The sequence below is a fragment of the Dendropsophus ebraccatus genome, chromosome 3, assembly GCF_027789765.1.
Source record: "Dendropsophus ebraccatus isolate aDenEbr1 chromosome 3, aDenEbr1.pat, whole genome shotgun sequence".
Taxonomy (NCBI): Eukaryota; Metazoa; Chordata; class Amphibia; order Anura; family Hylidae; genus Dendropsophus; species Dendropsophus ebraccatus.
The window spans coordinates 34,809,862-34,827,927 of record NC_091456.1 but is presented as its reverse complement, the minus strand read 5'-3'; the positions used below and the strand labels follow the sequence as shown (position 1 = coordinate 34,827,927).

The 18,066-nt window shown below is 45.9% G+C and overlaps 1 protein-coding gene across 4 annotated transcripts in view; it reads left to right on the top strand.

Annotated features, from left to right (window-relative positions):
* Window positions 1-18,066, top strand: part of DAO (D-amino acid oxidase) — a 67,653-nt gene that overhangs the window by 34,124 nt on the left and 15,463 nt on the right. For 2 of the 4 annotated variants that reach the window (XM_069961396.1, XM_069961398.1), the window contains exons 2-3: window positions 14,577-14,789; window positions 16,110-16,224. In XM_069961396.1, coding sequence (XP_069817497.1) covers window positions 14,596-14,789; window positions 16,110-16,224 — 309 coding nt within the window. In that variant the 5' untranslated portion in view covers window positions 14,577-14,595. Of the gene's footprint in view, window positions 1-2,496; window positions 2,521-3,928; window positions 4,016-14,576; window positions 14,790-16,109; window positions 16,225-18,066 lie in introns of those variants that run through there. The other 2 variants (XM_069961399.1, XM_069961395.1) reach the window with 2 other exon arrangements.

Below are 18,066 nucleotides of genomic sequence, written 5' to 3'. Positions count from 1 at the left end.
AAATGCCGCCAACATAAAGTAGACATGTTGCTAATGCTATTTAATATATAATTTATGTGGTATAACCACTTTCTGTATACGCAAAAAAGTTTCAAAGTTGGAAAAATGCATTTTTTCACATTATTTGGGTTTTTTTTCATAAAGATTTGTTATGAGTATCGACTCCAATTTACCAGAAATGTAAAGTACAATATGTCACGAGAAAACAATCTCAGAATCAGCCGGATAGGTAAAAGCATCCCGAAGTTATTAATGACTAAAGTGACACAGGTCATATTCATAAAATTTGTCTCTGTCATTATAGGGAACCTGTCACCCCCCGTGGCGGGGTGACAGGCTCCCGACCCCCCGTTAGAGCCCCCTATACTCACCTAATCCCGCCGGGTCCCGCTTCTGGAGGTGGTCGGGTGACGGAGATCTCAGCCGCTGCAGCCCGCCGCGCGCGCTGAGAGTGGAGTCCAACGCTCATAGAGAATGACGGAGCGCTGGACTCTCCTGTCATTCTCTATGGGTGTTGGACTCATCTCTCAGCGCGCGCGCCGGGCTGCAGCGGCTGAGATCTCCGTCACCCGACCACCTCCAGAAGCGGGACCCGGCGGGATTAGGTAAGTATATGGGGCTCTAACGGGTGGTCGGGAGCCTGTCACCCCGGCACGGGGGGTGACAGGTTCCCTTTAAGGCCATTTCAGGCTCTGTCCTTAAGGGGTTAATATGCAGTAAACATATCTGAACCAACCATCCCTATACTAGCTTCATTAAGGTAGGAATGGAAATGACAGCCGGACCAGGCTACATAGTTGTCTGTTTACTGTAGACACAAATTCAAGACTTGTCATTCCACAGGATCAATTATGCATCTCATGCCTTTCAGCCTTTCAAAAGATCTGTAAAGGATCAAAACATGTAAGCAAGTTGGGGATTGTCGCCAGATTGTATTTTAAAGTGATAAAGTGTTTTTGTTTTTCTTGTGTTATCTCTGGTCAGTTATCTCTCCCGTCTGACCTTTATCCTCCCTATAAATAGGAAAGTTTAATATGGCCAACCATTTCTGTGTTTTCTATGGGGAAAGAGAGGGTTAGGCCTCGTCCAGAGAGCTCTGGCTGTGGCTTATCCCTTCCAGAACAAAGGGGTTAAGAGAGACCCATACATTTTATACTGTGAGTGGCGAATACGGCCAATGAAAGTATCAGGTGTATGAGATCCTTAAAGCGACTCTGTTCCCCAAAACCGTTTGTACCGTCAGATAGCTGCTTTTAATCCAAGATCTGTCCTGGGGTCCGTTCAGCAGGTGATGCAGTTATTGTTCTAAAAAACAACTTTTAAACTTGCAGCGCAGTGTCAAATTGGTGTGGCCTAGCGTGTCTGTGCCCTAGGCTTGCACCGCCTCTCCGTCCCTCCTCCCCACCCTCCTCATCATTAGGAATTTCCCGGGCAGGATTTCTCCTATTTATCACTTGTCTGAACGCTGGACATGTGGTGGATCGTCAAGTCCCATGTGCAGTGTTCAGTCAAATGATGATTGGGAGAAATCCTGCCCATGGGTGTTTCTAATGATGAGGAAGGCGGGAGGAGGAACCGAGAGGCAGTGCAGGCCTAGGGCACAGACACTGTAGGCCACACCAATTTGACACAGCGCTGCAAGTTTAACATTTTTTTTTTTTTAGGAAAATAACTGCATCACCTGCCAAACGAACCCCAGGACAGATCCGAGATTAACAGTAGCTATCTGACAGTATAAGCGGTTTGGGGGGTCAGATTGTGGGTACAGAGTCGCTTTAAGTTACAGAGGCTGTCCTTGAAATAGCACCTCCTGTGCCTGGTAACAGTATGCCTACTGGATCCCGCACACATCTGGGCAGCCAAGGTACACATGCCATCTTAGAAAATGTACCGGCATAACCCTGAACTATGTCCGACAACTAATACTGATACTAAACGTAACTAACCACTTGGCATACAATAGAAACACCTTAGTGATCTCTTGGAAGCAGGGCCCTTAAGGCCCTATTACAGAAAGCTATTATCGGCCGTACTTGTCCAATTACTGTCCATTGCAGCTGATAATCGTAATATTGCATGTTAAAAGACCACGATGAACAATGTCAGTTGATTGTGGTCTTTCAAAATGTTGAATGATCACGTCAGCTACAGTCTGCTGCTCATTACCCTGTGCGACCAGCAGCAGACCAACACTGACTTCAATGGGCAGCCCAAATGATCTTAGGATCATTCGGGCAGCCCCTCTCACAGCTCCCCAAGGCCCCTCCCAGTGCTGCAGAATGATGTTGTTGGTGCTATATAACTTAACATTACAGAAATGATGGCATGTCCATCACCTAGGATAGGAATAACCCTTTAAGCTTATGGTTAGTTTATACTTTACATAAATAACAGGAGTCGGGAATTTGCATATGGGTGGAGGAACCTAGATTCCTATTCTTGCTGTAGTTTATGAGTAATTGCCCTTACACAACGTTTAGTGGCACAGTTTCACTGCGTCCTTACCAAGTGGAGAGTGAAGTGAGTATTGTTACCGTGTAGACCTAAAAGGGGCTTCATGTGTATTGGTGTACTGGTTATTTTGTGTGTAATGTGTCCCGTGAATGCTTGCCTTGTTCTCAGAGTGGGATAATATATGATTACACAATAGCTTGATCTGTTTATTTAGAAGCCATGCCTACAATCCCTTCCCAAGCAATACTGTGTGCTGTGCCTTCCTTGGTTACATTTACTTGGATTTAGGTTTTTATTGCTTTGTATGTTTTCAGAAAATTTATACATGTACAAATATAAAATAACTTTTAAAGGGGTATTCTGTTCCAATATACTGTAACTTTTGATATGCTGCTGCCCATAGTGAAACTAACAATTCCTTCCATACTTTTTATTATCTATTTAGTCTCCTTCCCCCAGTTCTGAGCTGCTGCTTTCTGCTTAAAACACATAAATGTGTGAGAGCCTCTCTCTCTGTCTCCCCCTCCTCCCCCCTCCGTTCTGAGACAGCTGATGTAAACAAGTCCCTGACTGGCTTTATCTGCAACATTGTAGCATTTTTGTAATGCTAGGAGGGATAATTACAGTGAGTTCATTACACTTGTTTACATCAGCCATTTCAGAAGGGAGGGGGAGACAGACCCCCGCAAGGTGCTGCCCTAGGCACTGGACCACGGGTGCCTAGTGGTGAATACGGCCCTGCCTGCACCTAATCCTAGGCTTTACAACTGAGGATTTTCTCTGTACTTCTGATGTGAATTGCTTTCCCTGGATGGGAAGCAAACACTGTGAAGCTGGTTGAGGCCAGATTGAATGGAAATCCTGTGCTTTGACCTGAAATGTATGAAGTGTTGGTGTGCCAGACAGTCTGTCTAACCCAGGAGGCAGCAATTCTGGGAGCTAATTCCTCCCGAAAAACTCTGCCAATAACAATAACTATGTTACAAGTAACCAAACTAGTCATTTTTTCTTGGCAATTAATTTGACTCAGGAACCAATGACACTAGAACGCTATCAGACACAGGGCGGTTTGTCTTCTTCAGACATCAGCTCTACACTGTGTACAATGTATACTGTCTGGCAGATGTTTAAAGGGGTTGTCCAGTTTGCCTGACCCTAGACAAGGCATGGGGAACCTTCGGCCCTCCAGCTGTTGCAAAACTACAATTCCCATCATGCCTGGACAGCCAAAGCGAACGAGTCGGCTGCCTTTCCCTGCTCTGATCCTGTAGTGGGAACATAGCTATACAGTGTCCCTATTACAGCTACACACTCCTACAGCAATACAAGAGAAGCCATAGCTGAGCTTAGGTTGTAATTTTTACTTCTGCCACTGTGGTGCTGCACATATACAGACATCAGGTTGTATTGTGTTCATACCATAGAGTAAGACAACTGAAAATGAAAGTGCAGAGACACTTCCTTATGTGTTACCTACTAGAGCTGCGTGTCTGGGGGAGACGGGTTCCATCTGAGCTATGTTTTGGAAAGGTGTTTCGTCATGTCTGATTTACAGTGTCAGGTACTGCTCTTACATTGTCCAATCACCCATTGTCTGCCTATTATAGTAGTTTAGCATTTTATTGCCCAACAATGTAACATTACACTCCCTTCTGCAACTCACTGGTTAACATTGTTATTTACAATGGAACAGTACAACAAAAATGCAAGTTTTATATAGGGAGTACTATGTAATTTATACAGGGAGTACTATGTCATTTATACAGGGAGTACTATGTAATTTATACAGGGAGTACTATGTCATTTATACAGGGGGTACTATGTCATTTATACAGGGAGTACTATGTAATTTATACAGGGAGTACTATGTCATTTATACAGGGGGTACTATGTCATTTATACAGGGAGTACTATGTAATTTATACAGGGAGTACTATGTCATTTATACAGGGGTACTATGTCATTTATACAGGGGTACTATGTCATTTATACAGGGAGTACTATGTAATTTATACAGGGGTACTTTGTCATTTATACAGGGAGTACTATGTCATTTATACAGGGGGTAGTAAGTAATTTATACAGGGGGTAGTAAGTAGTTTATACAGGGGGCACTATGTAATTTATACAGGGGTACTATGTCATTTATACAGGGGGTACTATGTCATTTATACAGGGGGTAGTAAGTAATTTATACAGGGGGTAGTAAGTAGTTTATACAGGGGGTACTATGTCATTTATACAGGGGCGGTACTAGGTCATTTATACAGGGGCGGTACTATGTCATTTATACAGGGGGTACTATGTCATTTATACAGGGGGTAGAAAGTAATTTATACAGGGGGTAGTGAGCAGGGGCGTAACTAGGATTCATGGGGCTCCATAGCAAAAAAGTGTATGGGGCCCCCCAACATATTACCTGTACCAGTGATATGGAGCTGTCCCCCTGCATTTGGCAGCTCTGAGACGCTGTGCCCTGGGGTGTGTGTGTGTGGGGGGGGGGGGGTGAGTGGTAGTAGGCCGTCTAGAGTCCCTGCTGGTTGGGGCAGCTCTGAGTCCAGGGGGTGACCTCCATTATACTGACTACTATACAAGATGCTAGGGAAGCGGGATGACCCCATTATGCAGGATACCAGGGAGGCTGAGTGACCCCATTATACAGGATACCAGGGAGGCTGACTGACCCCATTATACAGGATACCAGGGAGACTGACTGACCCCATTATACAGGATACCAGGGAGACTGACTGACCCCTTTATACAGGATGCCATGAAAGCTGAGTGACCCCATTATACAGGATGCCAGGGAAGCTGGTGACCCCATTTTACAAGATGCCAGGGAAGCTGAGTGACCCACATTATACAGGATGCCAGGGAAGCTGAGCCTGAGTGACCCCCATTATACAGGATGCCAGGGAGGCTGAGCGACCCCCATTATACAGGATGCCAGGGAAGCTGAGCCTGAGTGACCCCCATTATACAGGATGCCAGGGAAGCTGAGCCTGAGTGACCCCCATTATACAGGATGCCAGGGAGGCTGAGCGACCCCCATTATACAGGATGCCAGGGAAGCTGAGCCTGAGTGACCCCCATTATACAGGATGCCAGGGAAGCTGAGCCTGAGTGACCCCCATTATACAGGATGCCAGGGAGGCTGAGCGACCCCCATTATACAGGATGCCAGGGAAGCTGAGCCTGAGTGACCCCCATTATACAGGATGCCAGGGAAGCTGGTGACCCCATTATACAGGATGCCAGGGAAGCTGGTGACCCCCATTATACAGGATGCCAGGGAAGCTGGTGACCCCATTATACAGGATGCTAGGGAAGCTGAGCCTGAGTGACCCCCATTATACAGGATGCCAGGGAAGCTGGTGACCCCCATTATACAGGATGCCAGGGAAGCTGAGCCTGAGTGACCCCCATTATACAGGATGCCAGGGAAGCTGAGCCTGAGTGACCCCCATTATACAGGATGCCAGGGAGGCTGAGCGACCCCCATTATACAGGATGCCAGGGAAGCTGAGCCTGAGTGACCCCCATTATACAGGATGCCAGGGAAGCTGGTGACCCCATTATACAGGATGCCAGGGAAGCTGGTGACCCCCATTATACAGGATGCCAGGGAAGCTGGTGACCCCATTATACAGGATGCTAGGGAAGCTGAGCCTGAGTGACCCCCATTATACAGGATGCCAGGGAAGCTGGTGACCCCCATTATACAGGATGCCAGGGAAGCTGAGCCTGAGTGACCCCATTATACAGGATGCCAGGGAAGCTGAGCCTGAGTGACCCCATTATACAGGATGCCAGGGAAGCTGAGCCTGAGTGACCCCCATTATACAGGATGCCAGGGAAGCTGAGCCTGAGTGACCCCCATTATACAGGATGCCAGGAAAGCTGAGTGACCCCATTATACAGGATGCCAGGGAAGCTGGTGACCCCCATTATACAGGATGCCAGGGAAGCTGAGCCTGAGTGTCCCCCATTATACAGGATGCCAGGGAAGCTGAGCCTGAGTGTCCCCCATTATACAGGATGCCAGGGAAGCTGAGCCTGAGTGTCCCCCATTATACAGGATGCCAGGGAAGCTGAGCCTGAGTGTCCCCCATTATACAGGATGCCAGGGAAGCTGAGCCTGAGTAACCCCCATTATACAGGATGCCAGGGAAGCTGAGCCTGAGTGACCCCCATTATACAGGATGCCAGGGAAGCTGGTGACCCCCATTATACAGGATGCCAGGGAAGCTGAGCCTGAGTGACCCCATTATACAGGATGCCAGGGAAGCTGAGCCTGAGTGACCCCATTATACAGGATGCCAGGGAAGCTGAGCCTGAGTGACCCCCATTATACAGGATGCCAGGGAAGCTGAGCCTGAGTGACCCCCATTATACAGGATGCCAGGGAAGCTGAGTGACCCCATTATACAGGATACCAGGGAAGCTGGTGACCCCCATTATACAGGATGCCAGGGAAGCTGAGCCTGAGTGTCCCCCATTATACAGGATGCCAGGGAAGCTGAGCCTGAGTGTCCCCCATTATACAGGATGCCAGGGAAGCTGAGCCTGAGTGACCCCCATTATACAGGATGCCAGGGAGGCTGAGCCTGAGTGTCCCCCATTATACAGGATGCCAGGGAAGCTGAGCCTGAGTGTCCCCTATTATACAGGATGCCAGGGAAGCTGAGCCTGAGTGTCCCCCATTATACAGGATGCCAGGGAAGCTGAGCCTGAGTGACCCCCATTATACAGGATGCCAGGGAAGCTGAGCCTGAGTGACCCCCATTATACAGGATGCCAGGGAAGCTGGTGACTTCCAGCTGGCAGTGATAGTTACTATCTTCCTGCTGTGTCTCCTCTTCAGGCCATGTGCGATGAGCGAATATCCCACCCGCGGTGGGCGCTGGGGGCGGGGCTTGCCGCGATGGGGGCGGGGCTTAGCGGAACATCCCAGGACTGTTCCACTTGTGGAGAGGGGGACACTGGTGCAGGACGCTCTGAGCCTGTGTCAGGGGGAGGTGCGGAGGTGTTTCAAAGGGGATTGCAGACGCTCCCTTCTGCGTCTCTGGCAGGGTGCTTAACCATCAGTAGCGTAGCTACCTTGAAGACAGGGGAGACAGGCCAGGCGGGCCCCCGGGCCCCCTGCAGGGCAGGGCCCCATAGCAACTGCCTTCCCTGCCTTTATGGTAGCTACGCCACTGGTAGTGAGTAATTTATACAGGGGATGGGGTAAGAAATTTATATGGGGTCCAATGTAATTTATACAGGGGTGAGTAAGAAATTTATATGGGGTTCTATGTAATTTATACAGGGGTATAAGTAATTTATATGGGGGTACTATGTAATTTATACAGGGGGACTAGGTCATTTATATGGGGGGGTACTATGCAATTTATATTAGGGGTAGTAAGTAACTCATATGGGGGGGGGGTACTATGTATGTTATACAGAGGGTACTAAGTAATTTAGAATTATTAAAAAGAGCCAGAATTTACTATTATAAGAATAGTTACAATGCTAACAGTATACATACTCATCAGCATCTTCAGGAGCATTATGGCATACTGAATTCTTAGCATTGTTTGGTAGTAAATAAAGTTATTTTATATCTAGTAAACTTACCATATGAGTAAGGGCCCTACTACATCAAGCGCTTATCAGCTGTTACGGCCGATAATCGCTTGGTGTAATGGCTACTGTTAAAAGGTTAAATGATCAGCTGACATGCATGTCTTTCAACATGTTGAAAAATTTTTGAACGATTACGATGGTCTGCTGGCTGTTGCTCCATGTAATAGGAGCTGCGGCAGCAGACTGCCTCTATCTCCTGTATGCTCGCTGGATGAGCACCTCCCGCATCTCCCCCGCATCCCCCCTCTTACACGTCTGTCTGTGAGAAACAAAGCACAACCCAAACCTTCCTCTCTGCATTGGATTGCTCATCCTGTTATGGCACATACCTGAGCAGAAGAGCCTGGATTTCTGCAAGACCCATTCAGATAAATTGGACAGTGCTTTAAAGGAGAAGTCCCATAAAAATAAAAAATCAGAGGAGGCAGGGGGGGGGGGGGGGGTGCGTAAACATAATAAAGAATAAATGAATAAAGAAAGAATAAAGAATAAATGAGTAAAGAAAAAAGTATTTAGTCAGTCACCAATAGTGCAAGTTCTCCCACTTAACCCCTTAACGACAAAGGGCGTATATTTACGCCCTATTGCCGGTAAGGGAGTTCAGAGCGGGGCCGCACGGCGACCCCGCTCTGAACCGCGGCGGTCCCGGGTGCCGCTATTAGCGGGCACGGTCCGATCGCCATGCCCGCTAATACAGTAATCAGATGCAGCTGTCAAACATGACAGCTGCATCCGATTACCGGATTCAGCTGTACCCTGGTGTCTAGTGGCGGAGATCGCTCCCCCGGGATGTTATCCCGGAGGAGCGATCTCCGTTTCTGAAGCCGGCCGGGGACTGCTCCAAGATGGCGCCGTCCCCGTCTCGGCACTCGTTTACTTCCGGCTGCAGCAGCCGGAAGTAAACGAGTGCCTATCTCATGGATCTCTGCAGCATATCTATGCTGCAGAGATCTCTATGAGAGATCAAAGCACTTATACTAGAAGTCCCCCAGGGGGGCTTCTAGTATAAGTGTAAAAGTTAAAAAAAAGTGTCATTATTAATAACAAACCCCTCCCCTAATAAAAGTCTGAATCACCCCCCTTTTCCCAGGTTATAAATAAAAGTAAATAAATAAATAAACATGTTTGCTATCGCCGCGTGCGTAATCGCCCGAACTATTAATTAATCACATTCCTGATCTCGCACGATAAACTGCGTCAGCGCAAAAAAATCCCAAAGTGCAAAATTGCGCATTTTTGGTCGCATCAAATCCAGATCAAAAAGTCGTATATGCGCAATCAAGGTACCGATAGAAAGAACACATCATGGCACAAAAAATGACACCTGACACAGCCCCATAGACCAAAGGATAAAAGCGCTATAAGCCTGGGAATGGAGCGATTTTAAGTGACATATATTTGTTGACAATGGTTTGAATTTTTTACAGGCCACCAGATACAATAAAAGTTATACATGTTATATATCGTTGTAATCGTAACGACTTGAGGAACATATATAACAAGTCAGTTTTACCCCAGGGCGAATGGAGTAAAAACACATTTCCCCCAAATAAACAAAATGCGTTTTTTTTTTTTCAATTTCACCACACTTTGAATTTTTTTCTGGTTTCGCAGTCAGTGTACTTTATGCAAAAATTCAGCCTGTCATTGCAAAGTACAATTAGTGACGCAAAAAATAAGGGCTCATGTGGATCTCTAGGTGGAAAAATGCAAGTGCTATGGCCTTTTAAGCACAAGGAGGAAAAACGAAAACGCAAAAATCGAAATTGGCTCTGTCTTTAAGGGGTTAAAAAGATGAGAGGCGTCTGTAATTTACATCATAGGTAGACCTCAACTATGAGAGACAAAATGAGAAAACAAATCCCGAAAATCACATTGTCTGATTTTGTAAGAATTTATTTGCAAATTATGGTGGAAAATAAGTATTTGGTCACCTACAAACAATCAAGATTTCTGGCTTTCACAGACCTGTAACTTCTTCTTTAGGGTAGCTTCACAGGTACCGTATCGCTGCATTTTTAACACTGCGTTTTTATCGCTGCGTTTTTATAGCTGCGTTTTTGCTGCGATTTTTACATGCGATTTTCGATTTTCACATGAAAATCATGTGAAAATCAAAACGCGCATGTAAAAAACGCAGCAATAAAAACACAGCAATAAAAACGCAGCGTTAAAAACGCCGCGATACGGTACGTGTGAAGGCACCCTTAAGAGTCTCCTCTTTCCTCCATTCATTACCTGTAGTAATGGCACCTGTTTAAACTTGTTATCAGTATAAAAAGACACCTGTGCACACCCTCAAACAGTCAGACTCCAAACTCCACTATGGTGAAGACCAAAGAGCTGTCAAAGGACACCAGAAACAAAATTGTAGCCCTGCACCAGGCTGGGAAGACTGAATCTGCAATAGGCAACCAGCTTGGAGTGAAGAAATCAACTGTGGGAGCAATAATTAGAAAATGGAAGACATGCAAGACCACTGATAATCTCCCTCGATCTGGGGCTTCATGCAAAATCTCACCCCGTGGGGTCAAAATGATCACAAGAACGGTGAGCAAAAAACCCAGAACCACGCGGGGGAACCTAGTGAATGAACTGCAGAGAGCTGTGACCAATGTAACAAAGCCTACCATCAGTAACACACCACGCCGCCAGGGACTCAGATCCTGCAGTGCCAAACGTTTCCACTGCTTAAGCCAGTACATGTCCGGGCCCATCTGAAGTTTGCTAGAGAGCATTTGGATGATCCAGAAGAGTATTGGGAGAATTTCCTATGGTCTGATGAAACCAAAGTGGAACAGTTTGGTAGAAACACAACTTGTCGTGTTTGGAGGAAAAAGAATATTGAGTTGCACCCATCAAACACCATACCTACTGTAAAGCATGGGGGTGGAAACATCATGCTTTGGGGCTGTTTCTCTGCAAAGGGGCCAGGACGACTGATCCGGGTACATGAAAGAATGAATGGGGCCATGTATCGTGAGATTTTGAGTGCAAACCTCCTTCCATCAGCAAGGGCATTAAAGATGAAACGTGGCTGGGTCTTTCAACATGACAATGATCCAAAGCACACCGCCAGGGCAACGAAGGAGTGGCTTTGTAAGAAGCATTTCAAGGTCCTGGAGTGGCCAAGCCAGTCTCCAGATCTCAACCCTATAGAAAACCTTTGGAGGGAGTTGAAAGTCCGTGTTGCCAAGCGACAGCCCCAAAACATCACTGCTCTAGAGGAGATCTGCATGGAGCAATGGGCCAACATACCAACAACAGTGTGTGCCAACCTTGTGAAAACTTACAGAAAACGTTTGACCTCTGTCATTGCCAACAAAGGATATATAACAAAGTATTGAGATGAAATTTTGTTACTGACCAAATACTTATTTTCCACCATAATTTGCAAGTAAATTCTTACAAAATCAGACAATGTGATTTTCTGGATTTGTTTTCTCATTTTGTCTCCCATAGTTGAGGTCTACATATGGTGTCAATTACAGACGCCTCTCTCATCTTTTTAAGTGGTGAAACTTGCACTATTGGTGACTGACTAGGTGTCTGGCAGCAACTTTCTGATGTGCATTGTTTTGTTGTGAGCTGAAGGATCAGGCATGCTGGATAACAAGTAACCATTCCCTGTAGGTAAGAGATGGGGAACTTTCGACTCCCCAGCTGTTGCAAAACTACTATTCCCGTCATGCCTGTCCAGACATGATGGGAACTGTAGTTTTGTAACATCGGTAAAAAAAATTTTTTTTAAGGTAACTTGAGGTTTTCTGATCAGAGTTTTTGCCCAGGTGAACATACTTGTAATGTGCTATATGATAATAATAATAATAATAATAATAATAATAATAATAATAATAATAATACTATAAGCTGATGGGTACTCTTTATCATGCTGTTATTTTTATGAGTGCAGAATTGTTTAAAATTTTCCTGAAATACTAGATCATGAAGAAATCACCCTTTGGAGCTGGCTACTGGTGTATACTACTCACTAAAATATTCACAGCTAGCAATGCCTGGACACAGATGGTATAATGGGAACAATCTGACGTTAGTGTCTACTGCTCTGCATGCACAATGAGTCTAGTGGACCCCGTAGTTCTGCCAGATGACATGGCAGACACTTGGGCAGATTGTATGCCTGCGTTATTCAGATTAACAAAAGTGTTTTATCACCTGGGTCCTGGGCGATTGTCCGCTTACATACAGTAGATAGATGAATCCTTATTGTAATGCACTAGACAGGGGCTACATAGTTTAGAGAACTTATGTTTAAAATCAAATGGTGAGTTACTAGATTGTTTATTAGCAAGAGCAGGGAGCAGCTACAGAGCACAGGGAACATAGCATGTCAGGCCTTACATGAATAGCCCAGTTCTCTCTTCCACCACAGGCAGCCTGCCAGCTGGCAGTGCTCCTAACACGGGGGAGGTGAGATTTGTTTTTTGTTTTCTATTTATCTACTTTAGGGAAACTGCACAGGGAACGGTGGACTAAAGGGGGGGACTACACAGGAGACCATGGATTACAAATGTGGCCATCTACTAAGGGGGGACTACACAGGGGACCATCTACTTAATTGTGGATTACATAGGGGACTTAGGGCCTTATTCTACGGGACGATTATCATTCGCATATTCGTTAACGATAAACAATCCAAACGACCGCTATTGCGAAAGACCTGAAATTGTTCACTGATTTACATGGAACGATAATCGTTACTTATGACCGTTCTTGCTGTCATCTTGTTGTTGCTATTGCGTTCGTCACTACTGCGAACGACCAAACGGCATCTTATTCAATGCGAACGATTTGCGAACAAGCAACGATAAAAATAGGTCCAGGCCTTATTAAACAATCAACGATTTCTCATTTGGTCGTTAATCATTAACTGCTATTCAACCAAACGATTATCGTTTAGATTCGAACAATTTAACGATAATCTGAGCGATGATCGTCCCATGGAATAGGGCCCATAGACTATATAGGGTGGCATCTACTCAAGGGGACCACACAGGGGACCATCTACTAAATGGTGGATTACATAGAGCACCATAGACTACACAGGGAGCCATCTACTTAATGGGACTACACGGGAGGCCATCTACTAAAGGAGGACCACACAGGGGACCATCTACTAAAGGGGTGGGCTACACAGGGGTCCATCTATTAAAGGGGGGCTACACAGGGGGCCATGTATTACAGGGGCTGCACCGAAGGCCATCTATTATAGGGGTGCCTACACAGGGGCCATCTACTATGTGGGGGGTGCACCATGTATTATATGGAGAATGTATAGAGGGAACACTTGCTGTTCTGGGGTTACGGTTCGCTGTGCCTGTGCACTGAAGAGGGGGTTGCAAGTTGGGTGGACAGCCCAGGGTACATTTAATTCACCACTGCCTATATCCCTGTTCCCAATAGGGGTCGCAGTCTAATTTCCTAAACATAAAAACAAAGGCAAATATTATAGGAAGTACGGTATGTTCTTTGTGTGTGTGAGTGTGGGGGTGGGGACGAAATTGGGCGGTTTAAATCCTACGCGCGTTCACTTCACTGCTCTTCTGTCTCCATGTTGATTGATGGCTGGAAGTCATGCTCTCCAATGCATTCTTTATGGGAGAGTGTGACTTCCGGCCTTCAATTGACATGGAGACAGAAGAGGGGTCAGAAGAGAGGTGACGTGAACATGCACAGGATTTGAACGGCGCCGCAGCACCAGAACAGAGCTGTGCCATGGGGCATGTATATGTGCCAGCGCACACGGGGTGTGGAAAATAAAAAAAAATTCTGGAATGCTTCTTTATGGTGCGTTCACACCTACAGAATCTGCAGCTGATTTTCTGCAGCAGATTTCATTTAAATAACTGAACACAGCATCAAATCTGCTGCAGATCCTGTAGGTGTGAACACACCCTTAAGGAGAATTACTATCCCTTTGACCCACATGGAGAACCATAAAATTTTTGTGGAGAACCAGAAAACTGATCAGTGTGGCATCAGTTGGGGAAATCTTCTTGGCACCTTGAGTTCATCCCTTAGATATTTGTTCAATGCAGGTTTACCGAAGTTGCAAAACTGAGGGATAGTCACTAGTGTTGTTTTCCAGCCAAGGAAATACATTTACGTGACAAATCAGACAAGTGTTCCCTGCTGATGGCAATGCTTATTGCAAGAGGAAGTGTTTGCATAAAGGGATTGTCTGAAGAGACGGTAAAGGAGACATTTCCCTGAATACATATGATCATGCTGTGTCGTATTATCAAGCCATGTTCTCTTTAGGCTGGAATCACACATGTGGCCATTTTCAATGCCGATTGTGAAGTTGCTTTTTGAGCCAATTATAGGTTTAAAGGGAATAGATGAAAAAACCTGCACCAAAAACTGCCTATGTGATTCCAGCCATAATTCTGAGTCGTATGTATGAAGCCAGCATAACCTTTTTGGATCTGTACCAACCATCTTTACCTGTTCTGCGCATTGTCCCGCAGGGTCCTGAAGGCCAGGAACATGCATGTCGCTGTAATAGGAGCCGGAGTGATCGGACTCTCCACAGCCTTATGTATTCATGAACAGTATCAACATTTAGTACATCCTCTTAAGATTGAGATATATGCAGACAAGTTTACCCCACTCACCACAAGTGATGGAGCAGCGGGCCTGTGGCAGCCATATCTATACGACGATGGAAACAAGCAGGAGACGTAAGTTCTTGAACGCTACTTTTAAACCTTTATTACTATACTATTCTTCAGTCACCATACACAAAGAGATTGGTGTAATTTACTAATCATATATACAGAGGCTCCTGGAAAGGGGAACGCATTATCTATATGCTGCATTAGGATCATCTTGTTCCCCCTGGTAACCTTGTTCAGATGAAATCTACATGAATTGGAGCTAGGTTTTGTTAACCCTGTCTGTTTGAGTGTATGGAGCCCAGACATTTCACCAGACCAAGGACTTATTCATGCCTTCTGTAAATTTATCCACAATTAGGCTATGTTCACACGTCTGGGGTCACGGAACGGCCGGTCTCTAGCCAGATCATCCCCAGATCAACGGCCGGATGATCTTTCCGGACGCAGAGCTCTGATGTGGGCGCATCAGTGCGCGCCCGCATCAGAGCTTCCCATAGCCGGAGCCGCTTGCTTCACTGTGTGAACTGACAGGGCTTTCTGCGGCCGGAATTCACTGTATTCCGGCCGCAGAAAACTGACATGTCAGTTATTTGTGGCCCCATATGGGATCCCGGCCGGAACGTATACGATGTGTATACTCTCTGGCCAAGATCCCATTGAAAGTAAGGCATTGTTCCACCACGCCAAAAGTACGCCATCGGCAACAACGGCCATACTTTTACGTAGTGTGAACATAGCCTTAGGGACAAATTTAGGGCACATTGATTTCTAATGGGTTGCTCACACTATCCTTGATTTTACAGATCCGCAATCTGCGCTGCAGAAAAAATACGACATGTCCTAGTATGGGCCGTAATTGCAGCATTGATTTACCTATATAAGTCTATGGGAGTGTCTTAAAGGGATATTCCAAGAAAAATTAACTTGCCCCCTATCCACAGGATAAGGGACAAGTAAGAGATCATGGTGGGTCTGACCTCCACAGCCCTGTGATCTCTGTATTGGGCCCCGTACTATTGAGGTCCCTGTGGATAGGGCATAAGTAAATTTTTCTTGGAACACTCCTTTAATTTGACTATTACCTTCCCATTTTTTGTGGATCTGCAAAAAAATACATATTACGGAAACACTACAGACAATATTTTTTTTGCGGATTGCAGATTCCGATTGTGGACATAACATACTGTCCTAAAAAACTACTGAAGGTGTGAATGAGGCCTTAGGGTTTTTTTCATATGCAGTGGCAATGGTGCGCTGAGTGTTTACAAGCAATCGTGTAATACTGTGATCAGTTACTATTAAGGTGAACACAATTATATCTAATGATGAATTAGTTTTGTTATTGTACTTATCATTCCTGATGTTTTTGTGTTTTGTTTTTAGTCGATGGAATAAGGAAACCTTTGACTATTTGCTAAAATTTGTACACTCTGAACAAGCCCAGGACATGGGGATATTCCTACAGTCTGGATACAATTTGCTGACAGAACCTGCACCTGTACGTATAGAAACATTTTTTTATTTCCTTTTTCCAATAGTTTTGTTTTTTATTAAAATATGAATGCATTCATGTGATTGCCCACCCAACAGGGGCGTAACTACCACTGTAGCAGCCATAGCAGCTGCTACAGGGCCCACCGCATCGGGGGACCTGGTGGTCTGCTTCTGCAATACCCTGGTCTCCCTGAGCTGTCATCATTTGCAGCACCTTTTGGCCAAGCTGGCCTCCTGGGTGCTACAAATGTTCCTTTAACTGCAAGCGCTCCTGACAAGCACTTGCAGTTAAATATTAAAGGTTATGACTAAACTTAACGAGTTTGTGATCAGTCGGGGCCCAACCATTTCTAGTTATGCCCCTACCTCCCAATGTACCACAGTGTTTGTAAGTAAGTAAAAGTAAGACAGGTGTCAAAGTCACAAAGTCCGTCGATTTCTAAAATCCAGCAGTATGCACTTACCTCGTCCACAGTGAGTGGTGGGACTGGCCGTGGAACCCCTGCTGGAAGGCATTTTCCCCTGTTGTGATGACGTCTGTCCCGACGTCTGTTTCCTTCAAATTCATTGACCCGAATTATGGACTGGCCACTCAGCCAGTCAGTGACTGGAGCGGCGTCCCACCCCAGTCACTGACTGGCTGAGCAGCCAATCCATCAACCGGTCGTGACGTGTCAACACCTGGGATCCCGAGTCACAGGGAGAGGTATGCCCCTGCCGGCTGCAGATTTTATTATCTGCCGGACTTCTCCTTTAAGGATCACTCAGCGAGGATTATGTACCTGCTAAATATAATGATATAAACACATCAGATGTAACTGGTTCATCATGCAACGCCCTGGCCCCTGGGGGCCACTTCCGCAGTGCATATGTTGTGAGGGTGCAGGAACCGGGGCAGCTGTAGGATGTAGTGTGGTCACGGTGTAGGCACGAGGGTGCTACAGCTGGAAACCCGGCTCCTGACCATGCGGGAATACTGGGCGTGCGATTCTTCGTTGTCCTTAGTCAGGGCACCAATGAACACACCAATGCCAAGGTTCAGAAACAACGGTAGTTGTATATTTATTGTAACGGTGGTAACTAGTAGTAACAGTCTCTCCGGATGCAACCGGGAATAAGGCAATCTTGGATAAAGCAGAGTAATGGGTGATGCTGCAATAGGCTGTGAGAGTAGCGTGCTGAATGATGGGAGTAGTAGTGAAACTGAAGCTGAGACGCTGAGTGGAATGAGACTTGAATTAAATACTTGCTGTTGATGATTTGAGGAGATGATGATGAGAGGAATTGAAGAATGACTGAAGAATCGACACCCAGGTGAGAATCTTGAGACTCGAGACAGGAACACAGCCAGTGGACTGGAGCAGCAGAGCACACGCAGGCCTCTCTCCTTAGCAGGGAGAGAGAGGACAAAAGCACAACTTGTCTCCTGATGGTGGAGGACAAGACTAGACTCACGACCTACCCCCTCTGTGGCAGGGAATAGACTCAGGTAGCACAGGAAGTCACATGGTAACCCCAGCCAAAAGCTCGATGACCATTGGTGTTACCATGGAAGCAGGGCACAGTCACGTGACATCCAGCCATTGCATCATCACACCATTAGGCATATACAGAGGAATATACATGAGGAGTACCATCCTTGAACACTAGGAGGCGACATAATACCTTTTGACACTGATACCTGAATACACATGCAATAAATGAATGAAATAGCAGACCCGAATACTGAGAAGGGTGAAACAACACACGCAGTTTGCAGTGGACCATAGCTTTCCAGAACAGAACTAGTTATAATAAAAACATGAGCATAAGAATGGCTGTTCTGGGACACTGCAATCATGCTGCT